General features: G+C 29.0%; 1 protein-coding gene across 2 annotated transcripts in view; it reads left to right on the top strand.

The window, feature by feature from the left end:
* Positions 1-26,560, top strand: part of LOC129960507 (synaptogenesis protein syg-2-like) — a 250,103-nt gene that overhangs the window by 146,266 nt on the left and 77,277 nt on the right. For both annotated transcript variants that reach the window (XM_056073983.1, XM_056073982.1), the window contains exons 4-5: positions 3,493-3,626; positions 6,478-6,691. In XM_056073983.1, coding sequence (XP_055929958.1) covers positions 3,493-3,626; positions 6,478-6,691 — 348 coding nt within the window. The remainder of the gene's footprint in view (positions 1-3,492; positions 3,627-6,477; positions 6,692-26,560) is intronic.

The following is a 26,560-nucleotide window of genomic DNA, read 5'->3' as shown; positions in this document are numbered from 1 at the left end:
ACATAATCTGTAAAAATAGCCACATGCTGGAAATGTAAACGGTCTTCAACTTTTAGTAGCACGACACTGAGAAACACGTGAAAATATTGATCCTGAAGCTATAAAAAAGTAATTGAAGCTGTGTATGCTAAACGAGAAAAGGAAATTTTAATTAGAGAGCCATTTTAAGTGTTTAATGTTGAATTTACAACATCAGTACGGTATTTCATGACTTTTAAGGAAGCTGGGTTAGAAAAATTCAAATATGATACTCGGTGCGACACTAGAAATTTTTTTTCTGAAAAAAGGAAAGTTCTTTTATTAGAATATATTAAAAAAGTGAAAAATATAAATCCTGTGCTAACAAAGAAAGGATTTTGAATGTGGCTTATAATTTTGACAGTGACCAATCACAAAGCAATTTGACAATTGGGATGAAGGAAAAAAACACTTGGAGAAAAGGGCCGAAACTATTTATTATAAAGCTTGTTGTAAAATTATCCTTTATAAATAAGAAAGAACAATTTTGTCAAGGACAATAGCTTTTGATCCTACAAATAGGAAAATCTCTCTTGTAATCCTCGAAGGCTCAAAGTGGAGACAAGATTCTTATTCTCTTCATTGAATCCGAATTTAGCACGAAGCAGGACTAAAAATATTACAGATATCCATAATCTAGATGCCTAAGCTATCTTATATCATTAGCCATTCAATATATATTTATAGTTTTTATTTTTCCTGATAACTTCCTTGTCTCACAATTTATACATTCTAAAAATTAAAATTGGATTGGCGTTACATAAAATAGAATAGTTTTAACTAAAATAAAATGTTAACTTTTCATCATATAATACATAACTAAATAGGACAAGATAGGGCAGTATCCCCTTTTTAATCAAATGAAGTACTTTTAAAAGTAAAATACTGTTTGTTTTCAAAACATCCTTTTTATTATTTTGAAGTCTTAGAGTTAAAACTAAATAATGATATAATTCACCACATTGTCACTAGCTTATCAGAGATTTTCTATTATGTGAAATAGTCTAGAATCTTAAACAAATAGTAGTGTACATTTATGATGTTATTCTAAATATTGTGCCTTAGAATATGATCACAAAGTTAAAAAAATATTTGCAAAAATTATAATATTTATGCTAACGATTTTTTTTAATCTCCCACCCCACCCCCAATCCCACGAGAGGACAAAATGAGTGCGCTAATAAAAACTTTGCGAATAAGAATGTTTCTTTTCACTTTCCTTAGAGACATAGTACTTTCAAAACCTTTCTATAGTATTTTTCTACTAATACCCTTATCTTACTGTTTATACATTCTGAAATTTTAAATTGGATTAATGTTATATAAAATAGTATACTTTTAGCCAAAATAAAATGTTAATTTTTAATCATATAATAAAAAAAATGGTTCAAGGTACAATAATCTTTCCTTTTTAATCAATTAAAATGCTTTTAGAATTAATGTTTGTCTTTGGAACATCCTTTTTTATTATTTTGGTGTCTTGCAGACAAAACTAAATAGTAATATAATTCATATTCACAACATTGACTCTAGCTTATTAGAAATTTTCTATTTTGTAAAATAATCTAGAATTTCTAACAAATAGTATTGTACTTTTATGATATTTTTCTTAATATTTTGCAGTAGAATATGATCAAAAAGTCAAAAAAAAATATTTGTAAAAATAATGATATTCAAGGTATCAAACGTTTTAAGTTCGTCACTCCACTCTTTCCAAGAGGATGGAAAAAGAATGCATGAATAAGAAATTCACACATAAAAAAGTGTGTTTTTGCTTTCCTTAGAGATATAGTACTTGGAAAATAGTTGTATTGGCTCCATTTATTATTATAGGGCTCTTACCTCTTATGGGAAGGTTTTTTGTCGGCACCGGAAATAACCATTAGGTGACAGGTTACAGCTCCCGTGTTACAGTCATGATGGCTCGCTCAATTAGTATCCCAGGCACTTCGGCAAGACAAGGGAAGATCGTTTAAGGTTATCTAACTCTCACGCTAACATTGAAATAGCACCAAGAAAAAACAATAATCGAAAAAAATGCAACGCAAATTCGAATATACTTGCAAAAGAACGAAATTTTAGGTATATTACCGTATTATTACCGTTTTCTGTAAAATAAAATAAGATCTTCAGATAATTCTTCATAAAAAATATTAAATACATTCTGACTTTTGAATACGTTTTTTTTTAATTATTATTCATCAGCTGGTTAATACATAGGAAATTCAAAAGCTTCCTTGGCAGCTTTATGAATTACATTCAAATAAAGTTCTAATATTTATTGTATTTCTAGTGCTTAAATCCTTTCATAAAAATCGTTCTTTAATTTCCTTTTAATCTTTCACATTCAGTTTATTTATTTCGGTGATACTTCAGATATATTTTGCTTTATTTGCAGTAATAAATATATTTTTATTACGGAATTATGTTAGGAAAATACGAGATACAAATATAATGATATTTTATTCACCTAGTATTAAAGCTCATGGAATATTTACGTCATGCAATAACCCAATAATATTAAACTTATTAATATAAAAATGATATGAAATACTTATGCATGATTATATAAGATAAGTATATCATTTGCAATTTGTGCCAAAGTAGACAAAATAAAATTTGTTTTATAAATAATTCCACTTAAAGCTTCCAAATATATTCCTTATTCCTCTTATGAATATTATATGCAAAATTATCAATGAATAAGTATATTATTTGCAATTTGTGTCAAAGTAGACAAAATAAAATTTGTTTTATAAATATTTCCACTTAAAGCTACCAAATATATTTCTTATTCATCTTATGAATATTACATGCAAAATTATCAATGAATGAGTATATTATTTGCAATTTGTGTCAAAGTAGACAAAATTAAATTTGTTTTTTAATTATTTCCACTTAAAGCTGCCAAATATATTTCTTATTCATCTTTTATTATATGCAAAATTATCAATGAATAAGTATATTATTTGCAATTTATGTGAAAGTAGACAAAATAAAATTTTTTTTAAATATTTCCACTTAAAGCTGCCAAATACATTTCTTATTCATCTTATGAATATTATATGCAAAATTGTCAATGAATAAATATATTATTTGCAATTTGTGTGAAAGTAGACAAAATAAAATTTGTTTTATATTTATTTCCACTTAAGGCTGCCAAATATATTTCTTATTCATCTTATGAATATTACATGCAAAATTATCAATGAATAAATATATTATTTGCAATTTGTGTCAAAGTAGACAAAATAAAATTTGTTTTATAAATATTTCCACTTAAAGCTGCCAAATATATTTCTTATTCATCTAATGAATATTATATGCAAAATTGAAACGTTTTATTGACGTTCTCTGCATTTTATGATCCAGTATTATCAACAATTTTATTGAATTGCTGTTGTATAAATACTTTTATATAAATGATTATTTTATGCGGTATTATGATTTCATGTTAAACTTTTTTATTTCTAGTCATACCTGAGGGCGATCCTGCAATATTTGGAGTAATGAATAGATATCCAATTGGCTCTGCAGTGAATGTGACATGCGTTTTCGGACCCTCCAAGCCAGCAGCTGAATTAACATGGTACATCAACGGGGATAAGGTTAGTCTATATACATTTCCTATTAGAATCTCTTATTATGCGCTAGTCGAACAATCATCCTGTTTCCTGGTAACTGAATGCCGGCATTCTAAATTGAACAAGCATGAAAGGAGTTTATTGATAAGGGTGTAATGGGTGAGTGCTATGTTTTGATGTATTGAATTGTGGAACCCGTTTGTTCTCATTAGCTGGATCTGCTAACAATTTCCGGGATAATCGCGAGTAGTCATATTCTTGGATAATCCGTTGCCTGAATGAATGCTGCATAATTCCTTATTCCTAAAAAGCACCATAAGCGCATAATGTGAACAATCACTGCGTAAATCGAGATTGAATATTCCTTAGATAAGGGCAATGCTGTTTTGGTCAATGTTTGAGATTTCAACTGGGGAACATTTCCGCAGTTTAATACCTAATTGTTTCTTGTGCAATGGGGAATTCTAAAGCATAATGGTGAAATTCCTCTCTCTGAGATATATAAATGATAGTTTATAGCGTTTGCGATAAATCCATTAAATCAGATCAATCCATTAATATCCGAGATCATGGAACTATGTGTCGGGAATTCAATGGTTGTCAGTTTGTATAACAATGGATGTAACATATTTCGTTAATGATTATTAAGGTAACTATGAGAGAAATGTGTTACGTTTTCATATTTGAGGATAACCTTTAATATTTAAGCGTACGTTAGAAGCAAAACGTCGTTATTCTGGAAAGAAATAAGCCAGACAGCCAAATGTATGAGCGCACGGATGTTTCTATGAATAGAATTTCACGTATTTCAAAAATATATTTCAGGAAAAGAAATGTCTGAAAATATAGTATATTGCTGAATCCCTTTTAAATCTTCAGTTTCGTCTTTTTTCTATTCATTCGTTTTGCCTATGCATAATAGCAGCTTATTTTATACGGAAAGCGCAGTAAAACGACTTTTTTTAAACGAATATATGGGAACATTGACTTTAAATTCCTTAAACATAATGTAATGGAAATATCTTAATATAAGGAAGCGTAGTTGTCAAATTAACCATTTTTCTATATGAACTAGCACTGTCATAGTAAAGTTTTAGAGTAAAATATTATGACAACTATAAACTGAATCCCTGGTTATGTCATTTTTTTCTAGAAGTAGAATATTTAATTTAATTATTTTGTTTTAAGTACAATGTACATAAAACAAATGGTACAATTCATGTACAGTTTTTTTTTATGTACTGAAAGGAATGATTATTAGTTGTCGGGTTCTTATCATAATTAGTACTATCTATAACAGTTTTGTCGGATTTTAATAATGTAAATTTATATCAAATGTAAGCTTTCAGAATAATCAAAAGATCATCTTTTTTTTTTTCGAAACTTATTTCATTTGCATGTATACCATATAGGCACTAAAAAATGCGATATATCTTTAAAATTTTCAGATCTTTTTTCTCCCAGTAATTGTGTTTATTTTCAGTGAAATACTGATTTACCGCAATCCAAAAATTGACATTTCTTATTAATTCATGCAATAAACTAATCGAAGCAGAAAATAAATATTGAAATTTCTTCTTATTTTCTTGTCATATTTATTAATAAGTCAAATGAATTAGATTTGAATAGTGCGTTCAGTCTATTAGAATTAGTCTAAGAATAGTATATTAAATTAGTCTATAGAATAGTCTATTAAATTAGTCTATAGAATAGTCTATTAAATTAGTCTATAGAATAGTCTATTAAATTAGTCTATAGAATAGTCTATTAAATTAGTCTATAGAATAGTCTATTAAATTAGTCTATAGAATAGTCTATTAAATTAGTCTATTGAATAGTCTATTTGAATAGTGCGTTTCCAGGATAAAATTATACCAATGACTAACGTATATACAAGAATGATCTGCAAAAAATATTTTCTCAAACAAGCACGAGAAAAGTTTGTTGAAGAAAGACACTGGATAAACTTTTAGTATTTCTTAACAAATTTATTATGCAATAAACGAGTTACTATGCTTTGCAAGGAATTTTTTTAACATTATTTGCATCAGATACTCATAAAATATCGGTTTAAAAGCTTGAGTATAAATAATTTCATGCACGATACGAAGGCAAATTGCTGTTAAACTATTTGTTAAGCCACAAACAGATGATATTAAAAATTTGTAAAAATACTTTGATGCAGAAAGCATTGGCAAATAACTCAAGAGAAGGAGAAAGCCTACCCTCAATTTTGAAACATTGTTTCTGTTTATTGTTTATTCTTATTGTTCTTAATTATTATTTAAAAATTAGTTATCGTTGTCCTCATTAGTAAAAAATTATTCTGGATGATTAGGCTGCCTCTTGTAGATGTGTATGCTTTTCCAACGAAACGCAAACTAGGGACAATTCCTTCTAGAAATTTTCCAAGAAGGCAAACTCCCCATATTTTGCAACTAATTTAGATTTTTATCTCAAATACTAACTACTTCAAGGCCCCTTTAATCAACAGAAGATAGTTCATTTTCCCCTTATAGTGGCATAGTGGGAATATTTCTCCATCGAGACCGAAGGGTTCCAGGTTCAAAGCCCGATTTATCACCACGTAAGCAGGTATAGTGCTCATGAAATCCATAGGGGTCAAATGTACTCCTGTTGTTATGGTGAGGACGTTTGGAAAGAGAAGGGCAGCTAAGACGTCGTCCTCATCATCGGACCGAGATTCAAAATTAGCAAATTGGTCCCAAAATAACCCTAGTGTTGATTTAAAATAGGAAGTCAATATATTTAAACTAATCTTAACTAAAAATAGAGAAAGGGCAGGTTGTTATTTCAAATTATTTGTTTCAGAAGATTTTTTCTTACAGTTTTGGGTTGTAATTTGTATTTATAGGCACCAGAAGCGTATGTACGTCAAAGACAGAAGGAGATTTATCAGAATGATCTGGAGACAACTAAATCTCGACTCTTCTTCGTAGTTGATCCCAGCCATTTACGTCAAGGAACTCTGAGTCTTCAGTGCACAGCATCGGTTTCATTGGTACATTCTAAAAGCAGTATTGAACTTATCGTAAACGACGGAAGCTCTGGCGCTGAATTTCTGCATGGTGAGTTAAATTTCCTTTTTTCGACGAAATATGATTATTTTAATTATATATTTAATGTTCTATAAAAATAAAAAATAATTTAAACCTCAAATTTTTAAAAATTTATTTAGTGTGGTTGATTTACTCTTCCGGCATTTGACTTAGAAAAAGAAAATACCCATAATACCATATGTTAAATTTCTATAAAATAATTCTTTCTATAAAATAATTCATTTAATATTTAAATCATTATTTGGACATACAATTCCTCATATAGATCCTTCAAACAACCATAAAGTGAAAAATCCAGATGAAATAATGTTAATTTTACTTCCTCCTTCTGATAGAGCCGTAGTGATGTAGCATAGTGATTTCATACAGCAAAATTTCTGATTTACCATCAGAAGAATCCTCTAAAAAATCCATTTAATGTGATCATTGTCATATTGCATAACTGTCACTCGAAAAGGGAGAATGTTTTTAAATTTATTCTTATTTCAGTCCGTTGAATTCCGCATTCACTTGAAAGTTTTTGAAAACATAGAATGAATTGTCTAATTCTATATTGTTCCAAAATGCATTTTAAGAATTGTGGATAACAGTAAAATGCTTGTCACAAGACAAATAAATTAAGAAAAGCTCTAAAACGACTGCAGTTTCAAGTCAATCTCATAAATAAATGCTATATATTATTTTATAAGGAACCATGCTGCTAGCTACCATGCTATTACCATGCTGCAACTTCCAAGAACTCTCTTGAGAACTGGAGTGTTCTCGACAGCGAAAATCATCGAAATTTCAGTTTTAAATAAAGTGGATTTTTTTTTCTCCATAAATTTTATATCTGATAGAAAATTTAGGATATACAGAAAAAATGATTTATTTTAATTATAAAATATTAGAAAAAAATATTTGTTTCTTAATGTATTTTTAATGGCAAATCAAAGTTGTGTTGTGATGCTATAATTTTGAAGTTCATAACCACAAATCAGTACGCTTAAAAAAATAATTTTAAGTAAAACCATTTTAAAATTAGCATAATTTATGATCATAATTTTAATAACTACAGTGAACATTTTCATTTAAATAAGATTGTAATAAAACTTTAAAAAATAATAAATGACGTATAATTTGAAATTCTAAAAAATATATATGATAATTTTCATGATAAAAAGCCTCTAAAGATTAATATTACCTCTTAGAAGAAGTAAAAATAGGTTTAACAAATAAATAATATTTATAAATATTGTTGTATAAAGTCATACGATGTTAAGGAATGCATTTTGTTCTGTGCGTACCCAGATTTACAGAAAAAATGTTCCTAGAAAGAAGCAAAAACCTCCATCTCTCTGTCATAGGAACACTTGTTAGATTCATCGTTAAAACTCAATTCATCAACTTTTGACTTTTAAAACCTACGCAAATAATGCATTTCTGTTTCCCTATTTTATTTGATTGAAATTGTAATTTTTCCTATTTTATTATACTTAAATGGAAAAATCGATTTTTTTGTAGGTGCTAAGTTCCTAGTTATCTTAATCGATGTGAAAGAATACTAAAGAATATTGATGAGTAAAAATGCATCCCGAACAGATCTCATGCTGGTTTTAGTAAAGAGAAATGTCTCTGTTAGGAAATTATTATAATATGGATAATTAGAATAGTGAAATGTGCAGCATGAGAATCGAAACAAAATGCATCAAAAGTTATGAGGAGACAATATTGGGTAAATCAAGCCCACAAAAACATAATAGTAATATAAGATTCAAAACAAATATTTTCAACGATTATGACATCTTTGAAAGCAAAGAGAGAAGGAAAAAAATTTCTTAATACAATACAGAGGGAAGATAAAATTTTGGGTTGTTTATGTAATAATCCTCTGTGCAATTTTCCTTGAGCACACAAGCAACATCTATATGATTCTCTGCTTTGCTTCAACAACTGGAAAGAATGTTCGCAGTTCTTAATGTTCATTCTATAACCAAATGCATGTGACTACCTGAATCTTCTTAAGTTACATCTTATGGCTTCATTCATTAGTCTATATCATAGACTTTGCCTTAACAATTTCTTTACATTTTGAACGAATTGAAGGTATGCATAAACATGGTTTTACATGATATTTAAGTCACTACAATTGGGTGTTATCCATGTTACCAAGGAAACCCCACTGAACAGTTATTCCGTATGAAAATAAAACTGTGATTTCCTTTCTGTAAGGTGTTAAAACTTTATGTTCAAAATGCAATTACAGGGATTTGCCTATAGTCTGTATAAACAATGGGAGCACCTCATAAATGAGGATGTGAAATTTCCGATACGGTGGGTGATTCTCGCCATCCTGGTGGATACAGAAAAAGTGGGTGTTGGCTACCTACCATCAATGACGGGACGCACTTCCCACGGGAAGGAGTGGGCCGTGGCGGGTAATGACCCTTAGGACTTAACTACAGTTCCCGCCAGTGTTGCTGTTGCGGTGGTCCGGTCATTCAGTTTTTTCCATGTGCCGTAGGGCGGGTCGGAGTACTGAATTTGTGAATATAACCGTATAATCATCCTGGAGAGCACCTCAAAAATGGAGATGAAAAGCTTCCGATATAGTGATTTGTTCTCGCTGGCCTGGTGGGAACAAAATGTTGTGAAGTGACAACTCCCTACCAATGGTGGGATGTGCTTCCTACGGCAGAGGTTCCACTGCGGTCGGTTATGACCCTTAGGATTCAACCTTAGTTCCCATCAAATGTTGTCACTGGCGGTCTGGTTTTTCTGTGCCTTTGGGGGGGGGGAGTGAAGTCATCATATATGATTATAGCCTGTATATAGCAACACCTATTCATCCAAATATATTCTAAAATCAGTTTTGAAATATTACTTTAAAGATAATTATAATCGTATTTAACAGATCTTCTGTTTTGAATAAAATATTTCCTTCAATAAACATAAATGCCAAAATAGTCTAGAATAAAACAAGTATGAAATAAAAATTAAATCGCCTTCTAATTTGAAGAAATTTAATTATTTTAAGATTAATTAAATATGTAAATTACTAAAAATTTAAAACACTCGCCCAGTTTTAATTACAGTAGATTACTAAGATTAAGTATAACTAATTATTAATTACATTAGTTAAAACACTTAAACCCAGTTTTTTCGAAATTCTTATGAAACAGATACATTTTAACTTCCTTCCTTGCAATTGATTAAATAACTTATATTTTTTTTATAGAATCAATTAATATCCAAAGTTTCCTGTTTGATATAAAACAAAAATTAATACTCAGTAAAAATCACACATTTTTCCTAACGAATCATAAACAATAAAATGAGTAATTACATTTCAACTGATTGGTTATTCGATTGTTTCAGGCCGTCTAACGAGCTCACTTTAGAATGGAGATTTGAAATTTTTTAAAAAAGTTACTGTAACGGCACGAGTGCAAGCATTAATGAATAGACAGACGAATTACCTTACTGATTATATAATCGATATTCCAAGTGAAGAATTTCGAGTCACATTAGAGCGACAGAAATATCCAACTGGGAAATTATTTGAATACCAGTATTTAATATTTTTGATTTTACCATTAAATTTCTTATCTTTTATTGTGAATAAGTAAAATATCTTGAATTAGCTAATTCGATACATTTTAAGCACCACTTAATGCATTTTCTTTTCAAAAAAGTGATTTGCAGAAAATTTATGTAATAAATTTTTAAACTAAATATGAATTATTGTTTAGTAATTAGACAGTAGTCTCCAAATGAAGCCGTCATTGTCCCTGGATAATCATAATTATGAATATATTCTAATTTCAAGTTGTTAATGCTATGGTGCTACATCATTTTTTTTTTTTTTTTTTTTTTTTTGTCTGGGAAGATGTGTAATGGACACTTGAACTATTATTTGGTAATGTATATAAATAAAATAGAAAAGTCAGTTTTTATACTTCAAAAGTTTGAACTGCTGAATGGATTTTCTTCAAACTTTGCTCACAAATACTATAAATTACATTCAGGATTGAGTCCCCCACCCTATACCCAGACATCTGGAGTTAATAGAATGACGGTTACTTTCAACAAAGAACGGGGGCTAAGATTAGAGCCTTAAGGGTAACAGATAAAAACATCATTGCATTCACCGCCTTGGCCCAACCGCTCTTCTAGGAGATAGTTTTCCATCATTGGAGTGGAGGAAACTCGATTTTACACCATTGTGAAACGAGAACCTACTAACTTATATGGCAATCTCTCATTCACATCTTCCATGGGTACTATGAAGCATACGGATGTAATAAATGTTGTGTGGTAATTAGCTAAATTTATTAATAAAAAACATGAAACTATTTTCATCTCTAATAACGCCATATTTCATCTCTAATAACGCATATAGTTAGGAAATATGCGCGAAAGGGTCCATTCATATTACATTACATTCTACTAACAAACCTAATTGTGTGTGGCGTCTAGTTCTAACTGAAAGTTGTTTAAAGTTATCATTTTGAGTCATGGAGATTTTCACTCTGCAAATATATTGCAAAAGATATTGAAATAATGTTAATGCGCCGTTCATCACATGAATCACTGAGAAGGAATTGACTCTATAAAGATTATATGAAATGCAGTAAATTAAGGAAACATAAATATTAAAAATTGTTTTGGTTCAAGCTCAGCTCCAAAATAATCAATAAACTAGAATAAAAAATGAATAGTAGTGACAAATGCGATGATTCGAAATAAATATTGTGGGAAAAGAAATAAAATATTACTTAGGATGCATTTTGGACGATGATAAATTTAATAAAAATATAGAAACGGTTCGTTAATGAGTTTAGAGAAGCTTGTACTGAAAATGAAAATGAAGTTCGGGGAATATCTGAGCGAAATTTAGGAGTGCGAAATCGGGATAAAATTGATTTGATGAAGTGATAAAAAAATGATTTAAGAACTGTAGCTAGTTCTGCTAAAAGAAATTGTTTCGAATAATTCCTCTGACCTGGTATTCAATTTTGTTTTTATTTTTTAACTTCAATGAATAAAAAATTTAAATGTCCTGAGAAAATAATATTACATCATTTTTACAATTTTTGAAATTAATATTCATTCAGTTAAAGATTGTTTTCGTATTTTCACTTAGATCAGTCAGCTCCTAACAAGATAGATTTTTTATACGGGAATTAAATAAATGATGTTTCATAACCTTATTTCGACGTCAAAAAGTCTTTTTCAGCATGCTAGCTAGCTAAGATAGATTCATTTATGTAAAGTAAAATTATTAAATGATTGTAATCCTTTGATAACAGCGATCAGTACTTCCATACGTGGATTGAATTTACATTGTGAAGTATTTATTGACTATTAGAGAATAAAAGCAAAAGTTTTAAAGAAAAAAAATTAAAAAATAATAATTTACAAAGCAAGTTATGTAAGATTTGAATTCAAATTTACTGTAGAAGATAATTTTATACAATATTTTTAGAATTTCTCTAAGCAAATATGACTACATTTCGTTCCAGAAATGCATAAAAACTTTAAAATGAATTTATTGTTAACTATAATTTTTATATCTCCGTTTCTTAAGGAAACATTATCATCTTCCTAGTTAATTATTAATGATCGTTTTAATTTAATTTTCAGGTAAACTTTAAGAAACAAATACATACCAAAATACAAATCTCGATGCAAAACTAATCCAAAAAATTTCATTAAATTTCTTTTAAATCACACATAAATTAAATTTCACCTCAGTATTAAATAAAAACTCTATCGTCTTGTTGCGTCACTGTTATCGACTTTTTACATCAAAATGTAGTGAGCTATTAAGAAGAAACCTATATATATATATGGAATTTATGCCAAAAAGATAATCATAATGGAGTGAAAAATGTCTATAACTGTTTCTAAACTTTCGAGACTTCTTTTCAAAAGGTTTGTTGTTTGCATATCACAGTTAGAGAGCTATAGAAGCTGTCGAGGAATTTGTAATCATTCAAAATGAAATTATATCTATATATTCATCTTTATTATGTTCTTATTTCAATAGGGAGAGGAAAATGTGCATCTTATACCTGAACAAATTTTTGATCAAAATTATGATCATAATATGTAAAAGGCTGCAACTATTTTATCAGCGTATGTAACATACGCTGATTAAATTGCTGATTTTAAATACATAAAATGTATCATGTCTGAAAATAATTTATTAAATTATTTTAATTTTTCTTAGATATTTTTAACTAACAATTTTTTACCGAAGAAATTCTTAGAAGTCGATAAAAATAGTGTAGAAAAAAAATTGTCCACCCGTCTTACGGATTAAAACAAAACAAAAAAAATATATAATAAAATGATATGAAGTTACGAAAATTCTTCAGGAACAATAAACAAAAGGATTGCTCATAATAAGTTCTAAGCAATTATCGTGTTTCAGTCAATTCCAAACATTTTGGACACAGAGATAGCTTTAAGAATTTACTTTTTGTGCTGAACTCAGTGTTAATGAAACATATTATGAAGCAAAATATAAGTTTATAATATAATTTGTTTGGATATAATAAATTGAGTCATTTGAAGAATTATAAATAAATTCTCATTTCAAATGAAAAACATTAAATATATCATGTTTATAAAAACTGAAGGACATTTATAAAAATATGTAAATGACATTTAATATAATTAATTGAATGAACTGAAATTTATAACTATAAACGAAATAGTTGCGTGGTCCTTAAATTCTCTCCTACATTAAGAATTGCGAATGTTTTTTTAAATTTCAGCTTTTAGAATTCAGTCTAACATTTTGCCAAGTCTTTGGAATAGAGTTAACATTTTTTTTCTCTGTTTTTCGTAAATTCGGAGGAGGCATCTATCTTCAAGAAAATGCCTGATGTGAAAGCTACAAGCGTTCTCAATTTTGTTTCAAAAGAAAAATTTTAAAGGAAGAATGTATTTTCAATTTACACGTTTTATCAATTTACCACGATTCAGAAGACAACTATATTCTCTCTAATCTCCTACTTAAGGCATTCATTAAACCTTCCGAAGTGCAGAATAAATTTAAATTATATTGAAGTGCATTTATTATTAACATAAAGTAACAATCAGTTTTGGTAGTAAAATGCCTCTTTTTTTTCTTGCAATTAGTGTAGCGACGTATTTGGGCTATTTTCATTCGCGTTTTAATTTCATTAGAAACTTCTGTTTGACATTATAATACAATAATAAAAACTTCATCTAGCATTAAACTGTCAATAATATCAATATTTTTTTCTGCGATTTAAGACAAGCGATATCTATTAAAGATTTGTCATTTTGAGTTGAAAATAGCAATACTTTTGGTTTTTAATTTCCGATTATAGATAAGCCATTATATTTACTTATAACCATTATTGTCACTTCTTTAAGGTAATAATTCAAAACTGGAGAAAGATTTAAAAAAACATCCAATCAATGAAATAAATGCTGTCTGGTAACACATATAATGTCGAGTAATAAAACCATTCGCCTTACAGTCAGTTTTTGCCTTTCCGTTGAAGATATATAAGTAGTATTTCGTAGGCATTTGTTTCCTTTTGTCATTTTCCAAAAATGAATTGAATAAATTTGTCGTGAATCATTTAGATTTCTTTTCAAAATTTTCTTAAATACCGTGAAAGTTATGTTTGAGTAGAAATATCAAAACGAAATTAATTCCCTGCAGATGAATTATTTTAAAAATAGATTTAATTTTTTAAAGTCTGATTGAGATTGCTAATTACTAAGTGAGATATAATAAAAGAACACCTTGAATCTATCAAATAGAACGAGTGATGTAATTAAATTTTGGAAAGCGAAAGGTCACTGGGGGGAGAAAGACTCACAAAAGTTAACTGAAATTGCTTTTATTTCTTTTATATCCGTTTTCAATCGATTTAGGATGTCTTACGTTTTCTAATAATGATTAATAAAACTAAATTCTGTAATTATGTTTTACGGATGTTACTGAAATGCTTTACGGATGTTTTGAATAATAAGTATTTAAAGAAATAAATCCCAATTATATAAGACTTTCTACCTGTTCGAGAAGATTACACGAATGCTTTAGATAAATTGCAAAATGAAAAATTTGTTTTCATATAAATGCTTTAAATATTTTCATGAATAATAATAAAATGCTTTCAATGAATGGAATTTTTTTAATATTATTTTTTCGCTTTTTTTATTGTGTTTCAAAAATATAATAAAATGGAGTAATTAGGTTTCCATGAAAAACACTTTAATTTAATATTTTAATCCTATTTTATCAAAACGTTTTAATCTGAAAAGGTACGTTATTATTAGTTCTTTAAAATTTTATTACTTTTAATAGAATAAAAATAAGATATAATTAGAAAACACGGTAATCATTGAAAATGCGGCAGGATAAATAAGTAAAGCGTAATTATCTCACCTTAAAAATAATTTCGAGACCAGCTGTTAATGATAATTTGAGAGATATCTAATTTAAAACAGTTCTAGACAGACTTTAATCTAATGTTTTGATTCGACAGATTTTTCGATTTTTTTTAATTTTAAATTTAAAAAAAATGGAGTGCAGATTTTGATAAACATTTCCAAATCCGTGGCGGGTTTTTGCGACACACTTTGTGGTCCACAATTTCCAGGTGGGTGTTATGAAGTGAAATTTGTTATTATAGTGTTGTCATTAGTTAATTATAATTAATCAATGGTGTTATTATTAATTTATTATAATGCTATAATCAATGGTGGTAATGAAATTTATATTATAAGCCAGCGATTTTCAACCTGTGGGGCGCGCCCCCTTAGGGGGGCGCGAGATATCCAAAAGAAAATATTATTTTAAAAAATTGATTAACTGACTGAAAGGAAAGCACACATACACATAGAAAACAAAATACATTTCGACTAAACTTACTTAATAAAAACATACTAAATTAAAAACTAATTTAATAATTATTAGTCACTGCCTTGGTGCTATCTTGCAGAGTAAAGTTTTTTGAAGGAAGGCTTAATATTAGAAATAGCTACTCTCAGTTCTATTTTATATCTTGTCTTCAAAGGAGCAACAGCAGAAAATCCAGTTAACAAAGGTATGATGTTGAATGGTTATAGAATGTGAAATGCCCTTGTTTTTAGTGCAGAAAAATCATCCTTACTCCTGCCCGAAATTCAAATAGAGATTTATTACTAAATTGTCTTTTAGTTTCGCCACTTGTCGTGAAGTCTATGAATTTTTCTTCCTCATCAATTGAGAGTCCTTCTGGAGTCTTGTGAAATGAATCCCTAACCCACTCGTAACTTGCTATCAGTTTGTCGTCAGCATGAAAATATTTTTTAAAATTCTTTGCCAGCATTTCTAAATGATTTCCAATGGTTACAAAAACAACTTTTGCATGTTCTTCTTCAGCCTTGTAAGTTTCAGTACAATCATCCAAATTTGCAAACATTGTTAGGTTTTTTGATTTAAATTTCTGCTCCACAATTCCAATTTTCTACAAAAAACATTAACTTTATCATTCGTATCCAACATATGTGTATTTGCACCTTTGAGGTGATGATTCAAGTTATTTAATTTCTCGAATATGTCGACCAGCACCTCAATTTCCTCACAAATAAACCATCGCGAAAATTCTCGGCCTCCGGTCTATTTTCTTCTTCTAGGAAAATGGCGATTTCTTCTCTTAATTCATAAACACGTTGCAAAAATTTCCCACGTGATGACCATCTTGCCTCGCAATAAAATAGTAACGCTGAATATATTGAACCCATGTCTTTACAAAGTGCGGGAAAGATTCTCAATTTTAGGGGACTCATTTTTATATAATTTACTATGGTTACCACCGTAGTTAACACAATATTCAGACCAGGACTCATTTCTTTCAAAGCCAAAGCTTCTCTGTGGATCATGCAATGTGTGCACTGAGGTGATTTTTGTTTTACAAGTGCTTGTATACCTTGGAATCTTCCGGACATTGAACGAGCACCATCATTGCGTATTTCAACGCAATTTTTCCATTCTATGTTGCCTCGTTCATAAAATCGTTTAAAATAGCAAATAATGCAAGCGCTGTTGTTTTGAGTTCTATTGGTTGGCAGAAAAGTAGTTCTTCTATTACTACATATCATCACAAATTCGAACATAGGCAATTAAATGAGCATCTCTATTACTATCTGTTGCTTCGTCAAGCTGTATCGAAAATAATTTGTCACGTAACTTCAAGAAAAGCTTACGCTGTACATTTTCAGCATATCGCCAATTCGACGAGCAACAGTATCATTTGAAAGAGGTTAGGGACTGCAATTGTCTTTAAAAATTGTCTCCAAACATAGTTTCTACAATCTCAATTGCTGCTGGTAAAATAAGCTCTTTACCAATGATGTGAGGTTTTTTACATTTGGCTATTTTATGTGAACTTTGTAAGATGGAATTAAAGCTTTTTTATTCACAGACAAAGTTTCTTTAAAAAATGATTTTAATTTTAATTCGAGAAATTCTCTGAGTTTGTTGATGTACTCACTATGAAGCGTTTCCAAATGTCGTTTAAGTTTATTAGGTTTCATGCTGTCTCCGGCCAACATTTTTGAGCAAACAATACACAGGGGCCTTTCTTCTTCATTTACTTCAGTACTAGTATATCCAAAATGTAAGTATTAAGTGTACTTATTGATGTTTGATCGTCGTCTAATATTCGCTTACTTCCGCTTAAAATTTATCCATGAGTCTGTATAAATCTGCTGCCGTGAATATTTAATATGGTGAATTGCAATTAACACGAAAACATATATAACATACACTTTCATGATAGATTCAATAGCGATAAAAGGATCGACTCGAATGAGACTGGCTGGATTTGAAACTTGCGTTATCGAACATTTTCCTTCTTCCTATGAGAAAACATTTACTCCGCGTATGCTCGAGGCGGCATCGGTCGTGTTGATTCCCTTCCACAATTTTTTTCTCTTTTGTTTAATCATGCTTCTGTTTTATTTCTTTTATTATTCGAAAAAATGTATTCCCAGTTTCTGAATTTAGCTCACCCCGTCTATGTTAACTTTCATTAACGAATTTTTCTACTTTCATACTCTTTTAACGTTATCTCTCTGTTTGGCTTTCATTTCAAATATAATATTTAAAATTTCCCCGCTTTCATTCGCTTCATCTGTTCACCGCCCGTTTGTCCAAAATGCAAGGTGTGGTTTCTCGCCAACGTTGGCTCGCTTTTACTCTTGTTTTGGCAATTAGTTAAAAATAATTTAAAAACAGAATTCAAAATACTCAATTTACATTATTGTTGTATACATTTTATTGTAAGCGGGGCGCGCGATGAAAATTATGATTGAAAACTGGGCCCCGATTACTGAAAGGTTGAGAAACACTGTTATAAGCGAAGTAATATGATTCATTATGTTTAAGAAACTTGGTAAATTAGTTTTTTATGAGTACAACTTAGGAGCCAAAGTTCTTTATGCTCCTAAATGTTAATTGATGAACAAATAGTTTTCGAATGAATGCTTCAGAAACCAGCGTGAGTGGTCTCCATAAAACTTTCTCGCATACTCCCTAATAAATTTGTTATACAAGAGAACGTCTTGCATGGCATTAGGCGTACAATAGTTACGAAGTATTAACCTTTGGCGTTAATTTAGCAATTTTATTGTATCTATCGTGGTGAATCATTTGGCGATTAATCCATGGCATACGGTTATTCGTATCGGAAGTTTGAATTTAAGTTTTAGTCACGTTTTACTCAACCGATTAAAAAAAAAATGACACAAAACCACACTTGCAGTCACGAAATCCTTGCAGTCATTGAAATCGATATATTTAAGTCAATGCGTATTTTGGCTATCGTTTTGATCTGTTTCTGAAAGTAGAGACCGACATGCGATCAACCTCCTGTTGGATTTGGTTGTAAATTTGATATGTGTCTACACTGTGTAAGTAAAATATGTATACAGAATTTTATCTATCTAGATCTCTTCATTTTGTAATTATCGTGTTAACTTATATTGAATCTATCGGACTTGCTCTGAAACAGAATTTACTCAAAATTTGATAGAAACCTTCAAATTTGATGTAAAGACCGTATACCAAATTTCAACCATCTAGCTCAAAGCACTTTTGAGTTATCTTTGTCAAAGACTGACAAACAGGCATTTCCTAAAAATGGCTTTCTCGAACTCAAAACGTGGATATTCGTAAAAATCCCGAGTTCGAATTTTTTGACGATTAGTATGCCTGTTCTACGAATACGAGAAAGTAAAAGAATGAATGATCATCGGAATAAAGCATTGAATGCCGACTTTTTTATTATAGTGAACGTACTTTCATCATTGTGAAACAAAATAAAACCTTTTAACATCTGGATAATTATAAAATGAAAGTTTCTTTATTAAAATGTAGAGTCAAATTTAATTTCTAACATTTTGTGAAGCATCCTACAAATGTAAGCATTTTTGAGGCATAAAAAGAATTTAAAAAATGAATTAATATCATGAAAAATTTTGAATTTTGTAAAGAAATGAAGATTTCTAGCTTCTAAATCATGTGAGCTAAGAGATAATTTATTTTATACGACACATACATATGCTCCCATCCCGGAAATAAACTGCTTGTCGGATCTATGAGGAAGATAAGACGAAGTTGGGACTCCCTTCCTAGCACAAAATTAACCTTTTTATGAACGAGGCAAATGAGAATACACCCAGTTTCATGCATTGTTTATTCCAATTAACTTTCTTAGTTAATGTTGTAAATTCTAATTATAAGCCTTTTTAGACTTCATATGCTATTTTACTAACAAGGAATTTCACGGTGGTTTGTTTCAAATACATTCCGTGTTGAAGATAAGTCACTAAAAATGCTCAGAATTTTTACTCTATTTTTACAAGGATAGAAAAATATGATTACGTGTACAAAACCTGTTTGTATGATGCATATTCTAAAGAACAAAACAATTTTAAATGCAACTCCGATCATTTATTTTAATTTTTCTGACGTTTTCTCTACCTTGAAGTAACTTTTGTAGCTTGAAGGAAAAATTAATAGAGTCGTGTATTCTCTTTTATTTTAAATGAGTCTCTGGCATCAAGGAAGTCACAGAAAATATTTTCAGCCTTGAGTCTTCAAGACAAAAGCTTTATGGAATTCTTTATATTATTTCACTCCTGGTATTTCAGTTTAGTATTAAAGTATCTTGTACTTCATTTGTTAAAGATTTTTATGAAAATATTAGCTTTGAAAGCGCCATCAATCAATCAGAGCTTTGAAATTTATCTTTTTTTAATACATTTATTTGTTCATATTATTTTTAAAAATCTCACAGTAATTGCTATATAAGATGTTATTAATCAAATTTTACTAAATATGTTTTAACTTCCTGACTAAATATGTTCTTTATAAAATGTTATTGTCTACCTAATATTTTCCGATGCACTGAACTTATTGTTTATAACATAAAGCGAATTCACCAACAAATATCAAAAGCAAATTTTAACATAAATTTGCAAATATATAATTCACTTAAAAATTTTAAATGAGCACATTTAATGTGCAGAAACATTAATGTTTCATAAATACAAGAGACTTTACTCTAATTAATTGAAAGAAGTGATTGTGCTATTTAAATAATTTACAATAACGAAATAAATTATAATTTTAATACAGTGTTATATTGAGTTTTATTGATTAAAATTTATAACAAAAATAACAGCTTTTTTTCTTAAATATAACTAAAATAAATCAGCATAAAAATATTAATGAAATCGGTACTTTCCTGATTATTACTTCATTCTCAACATTATTTCACCTGAAACATTTGAAATTATAATTCTCACCATAAGCAAAACGTAAAATTGCATTAAATTTGTAAAATAGATATTTTCTCTTGTACTCTCTCAAATTAATAACTAACTTGAAATAGCAATTGAAAGACTTTAATATAAGAATAGAAATGAAATGTATCCTTGTTGACCAGATAAATCAGGCCTCATTATTGTTCATTTAGGGCCCTTTGTTGATCTATTTATTGCGTAAACTAGATATGTATATTATATAATTATCCAGTGCTATCTGTAACCTGATCGGAATTTAAAATAACTCCGGCGTCACAAAATCCCAACTTCAGTTTGGGTATCTAGTAACTCAAAAAGTTTTTCTACGAATGGAAATAAAATTAAGTATGAGTAAAAATTAATTTGGGAATTTTAGATTTCATTTTTAATTATATATACATTTTTATGTTGAATTGTAGCAAAGATAAAAGAGTTAACGTCTGAAATTTTTACTGCTGATATATTGCATTCTGTTTTCCTGGAGCAGATGAAAGTTATTTCTCTTATATTCTTTCAGCAACTTTTTTTATGTTGTATTTGGCAATTTTTCTCTTCTGATAGTATATCATTATTTGGTACAATCCAGGCTTTGCATCCTTGGTACAATCCAAGCTGTGAGTTTTAGTGTTTATAAAGATTTTTAGCTCATAGAATTTAGAGTTTTTATAGTTTATTTTTAATGTTACTATATATTCCTATGTAAAGTGCGTTGAAAATTAGAATTCTCTCCTTTTTTTTTTAATTTCTAAAGCTCTCTGTCAGTGTACAAAATATTCTCTACTACAATTTTCGATATGTAATCCGAAACAATCATATCTAAGATATTGTTAACAGTATAATACCCAAATGAAAGAGCAATCTTCAAATAATAAAACGTGTGTTTTAACTTTATTTTTTTTCGCATAAATTCATAATACTTAGCACTTTTATTTATTGAAAAAAAAATGCAAATATACATTTTTGAGCCATATGTTCTTACAAATGATTTGGTTCAAAATCGAGTATAGATCTATAAATTTATTGTAAACCACGAAGTACATTTAATTTGCTTAACCCCATTGACTGCTCAGACCTAAAATTTGTTGCAGGACAACAGATTCAGAAGAATGGTTTTTTCTACAGATAAAAATAAAGGCAGAAAGGTATTGTTTTACTACATGCCCAATAAACACAAATATTTAAAAATATACAAAAGTCATAAAAAAATCTCAGTATTTATATCAGCTTGCAACGCAAAAAGAGCTTATGCAGACATTGCGATTTAATTCACTTTTGGAGATTTAATTCACTTTTTGATGAAGAATGATGAAGAAAATGCATGCCATTTGAATAAATTATATAAAACAAGCTATCTGATATAGTGGTGCACATTTTTAAGCTCAGTTTAATATATTAATATGTTCTATTTTTTAAAACTTCACTTAGATGTCTTCCCCCTTGAAAAAATTTGTTAACTTAAACCTAAAGAACAAAAAATTTAGAAAGCTCTTCACTGACAATCTCTCCGCTCAACTTCTCAAGCTGCACTCTAATTGGAGAACACATGACTAATACTCGAATCGAAGTAAGAGTAATCAAGTCTGTATGATTCGGAAAAAGCAGAAATTTTGTAAGTTAAATTGATTATGGATCTATGAATTGATTTAAGTAATTTAATCTACTTGATTGTTTTATTATTTATTAAAACACATCATAGCTTTGAGATTTCATATATTAAAATAATCAGGTTGTAAAAATCTATGCTGTAACGGTGATATTGATTAAGGAAACTATTAAATTTTATTTCAAATAAAAAATGCATTTTAATGTATAATGCATTAAATTTTATTTCTTTTTAGGCAAGTATCACTTTTTGATAAGATAATCCAAATTCCCATATTTTTTTCGAATATTATGCCTCTAAAATGCAAACAAAGCATTTTGTCAGAAATGTTCTCTGGATACATTTTTACTACATTTAATTATGATTGTAAATATTTTATGGTTTTTATACGATTGGGATAATAATTAAATATTTAACTATACCTCTTGGCAAACAACGTAAGTTAAACAATTCTACTTGAACTGGTAAAATGAAATAAGGTAAAGAATTTTGTTGCTAGAGCAAAGCAATGAAACTTTGCTCTGAAATATATAAATTATTCATGCATCTGTTAAAAGTCTCTATCGCTTTAGAACAGATGGTTTTTACGAGCTTTTGGAATAAAATTACTTTGATATATTTTAAAAACTCCCTAGCATTTCAAGTATTTCAATTTTAAATAAGTTCGAATGATTCATGGGTCTTTCTTTTCTGCATATATCACCTCGTTGAATTTGTAACATTTTATGAATTGGAGAAGTTGGCGACATTTTTTTATCAAAAACAAAAGCTGATTATTTATACTGAATAAATAAAAGCTGATTATTGCTTAAGTACTATATATTCTTTCCCATATTCTACTCACAATTATGTTTAAAAAATAAACTTTCCATGCCTCCCCATTCCACTTATATCGATAGAAAATTGACCTGGAGCGACTTAGTTTAATTATACTAACGCCCCGTTTGGAGCCAAAACGTGTGCGATTCCGGGAACGGACCTCATAATTTTGTACCAGGGTCAAATGACGAGGACGTCACCTGACCTGATATTCTCACATCAATGGGAGGACGCTTGGTCGATGACGTTATTATTACTGTGCATTAAGCCGAATACATGACGGATCTCTAGTGGAATCATGTTTCGTTTCTACTACTATTCTACCACATATCTCCCAATAAGTCATCACGGCCATTTGTGTCGTCGTAGCAGTAGTGAATCTGATTTAAATCGTGATTTTCGAAATATTTCTCTTGATTGGAACATAAATTAACGAAACTTACTTTTCTGTTTATTTTACGAATTATATTACATGTATGAATAAATTAAAATATATTTACAAATAGTTATATCGGAATGAAAATTTTAATTTTTGTTGATATATGCTGTTCCATCTGAATGAATTTTATCGGTTCGCCATTATTTCTTTTCAGAAATCTACTAACCACTGTTTGCTTACCATATATTATATATAATAAATTATGCAGAAGGCAAAATTTTAAGAATTACATCTTATCACAGCAAAATATTAGCATTTAAAATTTACTGGTATAAAATAAACACAAATCCAACTGACTGATTATCTATGCTGTAAAGTAGCGAAATTAATTGGAAAAATCAATTTTTGAAGTTAGAGGCTCTGTTAAAACTTTATTTTGGAATATCTTTTGAAAATGAATGGAGATTTGCGAAGAAATAGGCGAAATTTTTATAGCGATTAAGAGTGGGGAATTTTCACCAAACAGAATATAAAGTGAAGTAGTATTTTTTGTAATTTCTCTCGAAAATGGATGATGGTGAAGAACAGGTAACCATTGATAATGTATTTAGGACTTATTAACTTTCAAATAAAAAAAAATGAAATCGGCATAATGAACATAGCTGAATTCCTTATAAAGGATTTTCCCTATAGATAATGCACTGCGAAGTATGTTTTTTTGTTGTTGTTGTTTTGAAATTGACTAGATAACGGACAGAAATAGAATGCAGAGGTCATTAATGACGTATGTAGTGATCATGGACTTTCGTATGAAAAAAACTGGCAAAATCAAACCAATGAGTGAGGCCGGGTGTTGTGATTCTTTTGCTTTTGATAGATATTTTGAATATGTAGATAATTACTCAAACTTAAAATATGCAATCTCAAAAATTAAATATTGCACATTTTTGATGATGATTGTGCATATTTGAAGGAATTGGAGAAGAACTGATTGTCTTTATAGATATGTAGTAAAAGATACCACAATCATCTTTTGTTTGACCTTGAAATATTGCTTCTAACCCTTGAAGGTTTCATTCACAAACCGCTTTTTCCATCGTCATTCTAATGGAATTGTTCAGTTAATGTTAAAAAATGATTTACAAGTTATTCAAATTAGTTATAATCCATTAGCAATGTTAATAATTAAGTATTTAAGTGAAAAATTGATTGGATTTGAAATCTTATTTCGAAATTTTGTTAAACTAAAATAGAATGGTGTGGGCGACTGCGTCATTGAAGCTTTTTCTGTAATTGATAAAAATCAGAAATTTATTAATTTTCTCCGCTAGTAAAATATGACCTAAATTATCTATTGCATGATTTATGAGTTAAAATATTAATTTCAAATTTAAAAGGGATCATTTTATCTTAAATTAAAAAGACTTTCTTCGAACATTTATCAAATATTTTTACTATGTCCTTAGACACATTATTAATACAAACATTTCTCATTTTTTTAAACCTTTTTTACTATCTCCTCTCATCATGCCTTAAGGGAAAGGGATCAAACTTTCTTAAAGGGATTAAATCTACTATTATTTTCTCTAAATTATTGGTTTTGAATTGTGGAATTGTATATATATTCAAGTGTCAAACAAAATTTGATTACATTTCTTTGAAACATTATTAACTAAACACTATATTTAAAAAGATTAAAAATTTCTAACTAAAAAGATTGAGAGTTTTTTCTATAATTTTTCATTACTAACTCTTAAAAATACATTGTAAATAATTTTTTTTTCTATTTAAAAGTCATTTATCAGAAACGAGTTTTGTCATTTTTATCGAATATTCATGAGAATTTTGTGTTTCTCTAAGATGAAAATGGCTTACAGCTATCAGAAATAGAATTGGTGCCAAAACGGATTTTTATAGCATATAACAGGAATCCTTATGGCAAATCTTATATCATACACTCTAAAATTCACGTGAAGTGTTTTAAAGATATATAAATGAAGATAAAAACATGTTTTATGAAATAACATCTAATACTTATTTTTACTTTTCTTTATAAACCTCATTATTTAACTCATTAACCACACTTTATTGATTTTTACCCTAATAAACATACATTTTGGAGTTATACCATTATGCCTAATCGGACATTTAGTTGATTTTTATTACTTTCAAAGTCTAACATTCCTTTAAAATTACGAAACTGATATAAAAAGTTTGAAACTTGTAAAGTCTTTCATTGTTGAAAAAATTATTATCACTATGTATATGTCATTCAATAAAATCTTTTCCTGCAACACACAATGATATTTCTAAAAACGGGGCGATGAAAGCCATTGCAACCACTTACTCCTTTGAAGTGGTATTTTCTTATAGAAAAGTGGACAGGACAGCTGTGCGCACTGTTTTTTGGAAAGAAACGGACAACTCTAAGCTACATGAAAATGTATGACCGAAACAACTAAAACTCGAAGTTGTCTCCGATTTGTTTTTATTTTTATCAGTTCGACAACTTGACAGAAGGTAGACCAGAAGAAGTTTTCTCTTAAAACGGGTTGTTTATTTTTGTTACAATTCTCAGTTGAATTATTGAATTATTATATCTGTTTCGTTTTTTGGTTTTTTTTTAATAAAAGAAATTATCTGAGATTTTACCTGATTCAAATCATGTGGAAAAGTTTATAAATAAGATGCATTCAAAAAGTGAGAAACATGTTTTTAAAGAGATATCTCTATATTGTTCTTTGAAGAATAGAAAATGAAGGAGCTAAGTGATAATATAATGTTCTGTATTACTCTCCAAAGTCTGAAATAATTCTTCTAGGTAGATTCCTATAGGAAGTCTACCTATTGCAATGATTCTCATGACAAGGCTTCGGGAAAATTTCTTCAGATCTTCACTGATCATGGTGCTTAGAACCCAAAATTACAATTCGTTGTTCCGAAGTTATATATATCATATAAATACCATAACTAGAGTAATTTCATTTTGGATTTTAACTGGCTTGGAATAGGTTGTTAGAAATGTAAAAATCTCGGACGAGTTCGTAAATGGCCTATCTAGCTCATAGGGAGTGGAATTGGTGTGGAATATTGAAGATAGGAAAACAAATCCAGGTAGCCAAATCAGCGCCTCATTAATACAAACAACTTTTATATTTAAAGATTTTCGATAATTGCAATATGCTAGCAATTAAAGGTTGAAAACTGATTTTCATTCCCTAATTTTAACTCATTCTGACATGAATAATTTATGCTG

The sequence above is a fragment of the Argiope bruennichi genome, chromosome X2, assembly GCF_947563725.1.
Source record: "Argiope bruennichi chromosome X2, qqArgBrue1.1, whole genome shotgun sequence".
Classification (NCBI taxonomy): Eukaryota; Metazoa; Arthropoda; class Arachnida; order Araneae; family Araneidae; genus Argiope; species Argiope bruennichi.
The sequence above is the reverse complement of the archived record's forward strand: the minus strand, read 5'-3'. Positions and strand labels throughout refer to the sequence as shown.